The following is a 367-nucleotide window of genomic DNA, read 5'->3' as shown; positions in this document are numbered from 1 at the left end:
CTTCAAGCGGACCCGGCCCACCCTGGACGGAGGCGACGTGGAGGACTGAGGCCCGGGCTGCCCCTCCGCGAGCGCCCCGCTGCTGCCCAATAAAAAGGCGCCAACACGCAGCGTGTGCTTGCTCTTGGGGGAGGGCGGCCGATGGTGGCGGAAATTTGAGCAGTGGGTCTCTGCCAGGGCGAAGTTGTAAATTATTGTCCTGGGTACAGAGCTGGAGGTGGCTCCCGGGAGAAGAAATAAACCTGGCGTGATGGAGCACGCCCATAATCCCAGCACTCAGGAGGCTGAGGTAGGAGGTTGTGTGTTCGAGGTCAGCCCCGCTACAGCGTGAGATCCGGTCTCCAAAACAAAGTAGTGTACGTTGTTC

General features: G+C 60.8%; 1 protein-coding gene across 1 annotated transcript in view; it reads left to right on the top strand.

The window, feature by feature from the left end:
* Itga2b (integrin subunit alpha 2b) overlaps positions 1–49 on the top strand; it is an 8,498-nt gene extending 8,449 nt beyond the window's left edge. The window contains exon 26 of the mRNA XM_033763144.1: positions 8–49. Coding sequence (XP_033619035.1) covers positions 8–49 — 42 coding nt within the window. The remainder of the gene's footprint in view (positions 1–7) is intronic.
* The last annotated feature ends 318 nt before the right edge of the window (positions 50–367 follow it).

Source organism: Fukomys damarensis, unplaced genomic scaffold, assembly GCF_012274545.1.
Source record: "Fukomys damarensis isolate Sample0158 unplaced genomic scaffold, DMR_v1.0_HiC HiC_scaffold_13, whole genome shotgun sequence".
Taxonomy (NCBI): Eukaryota; Metazoa; Chordata; class Mammalia; order Rodentia; family Bathyergidae; genus Fukomys; species Fukomys damarensis.
Note: the sequence above shows the minus strand (reverse complement) of the source record. Positions and strands in the feature narration are given on the sequence as shown.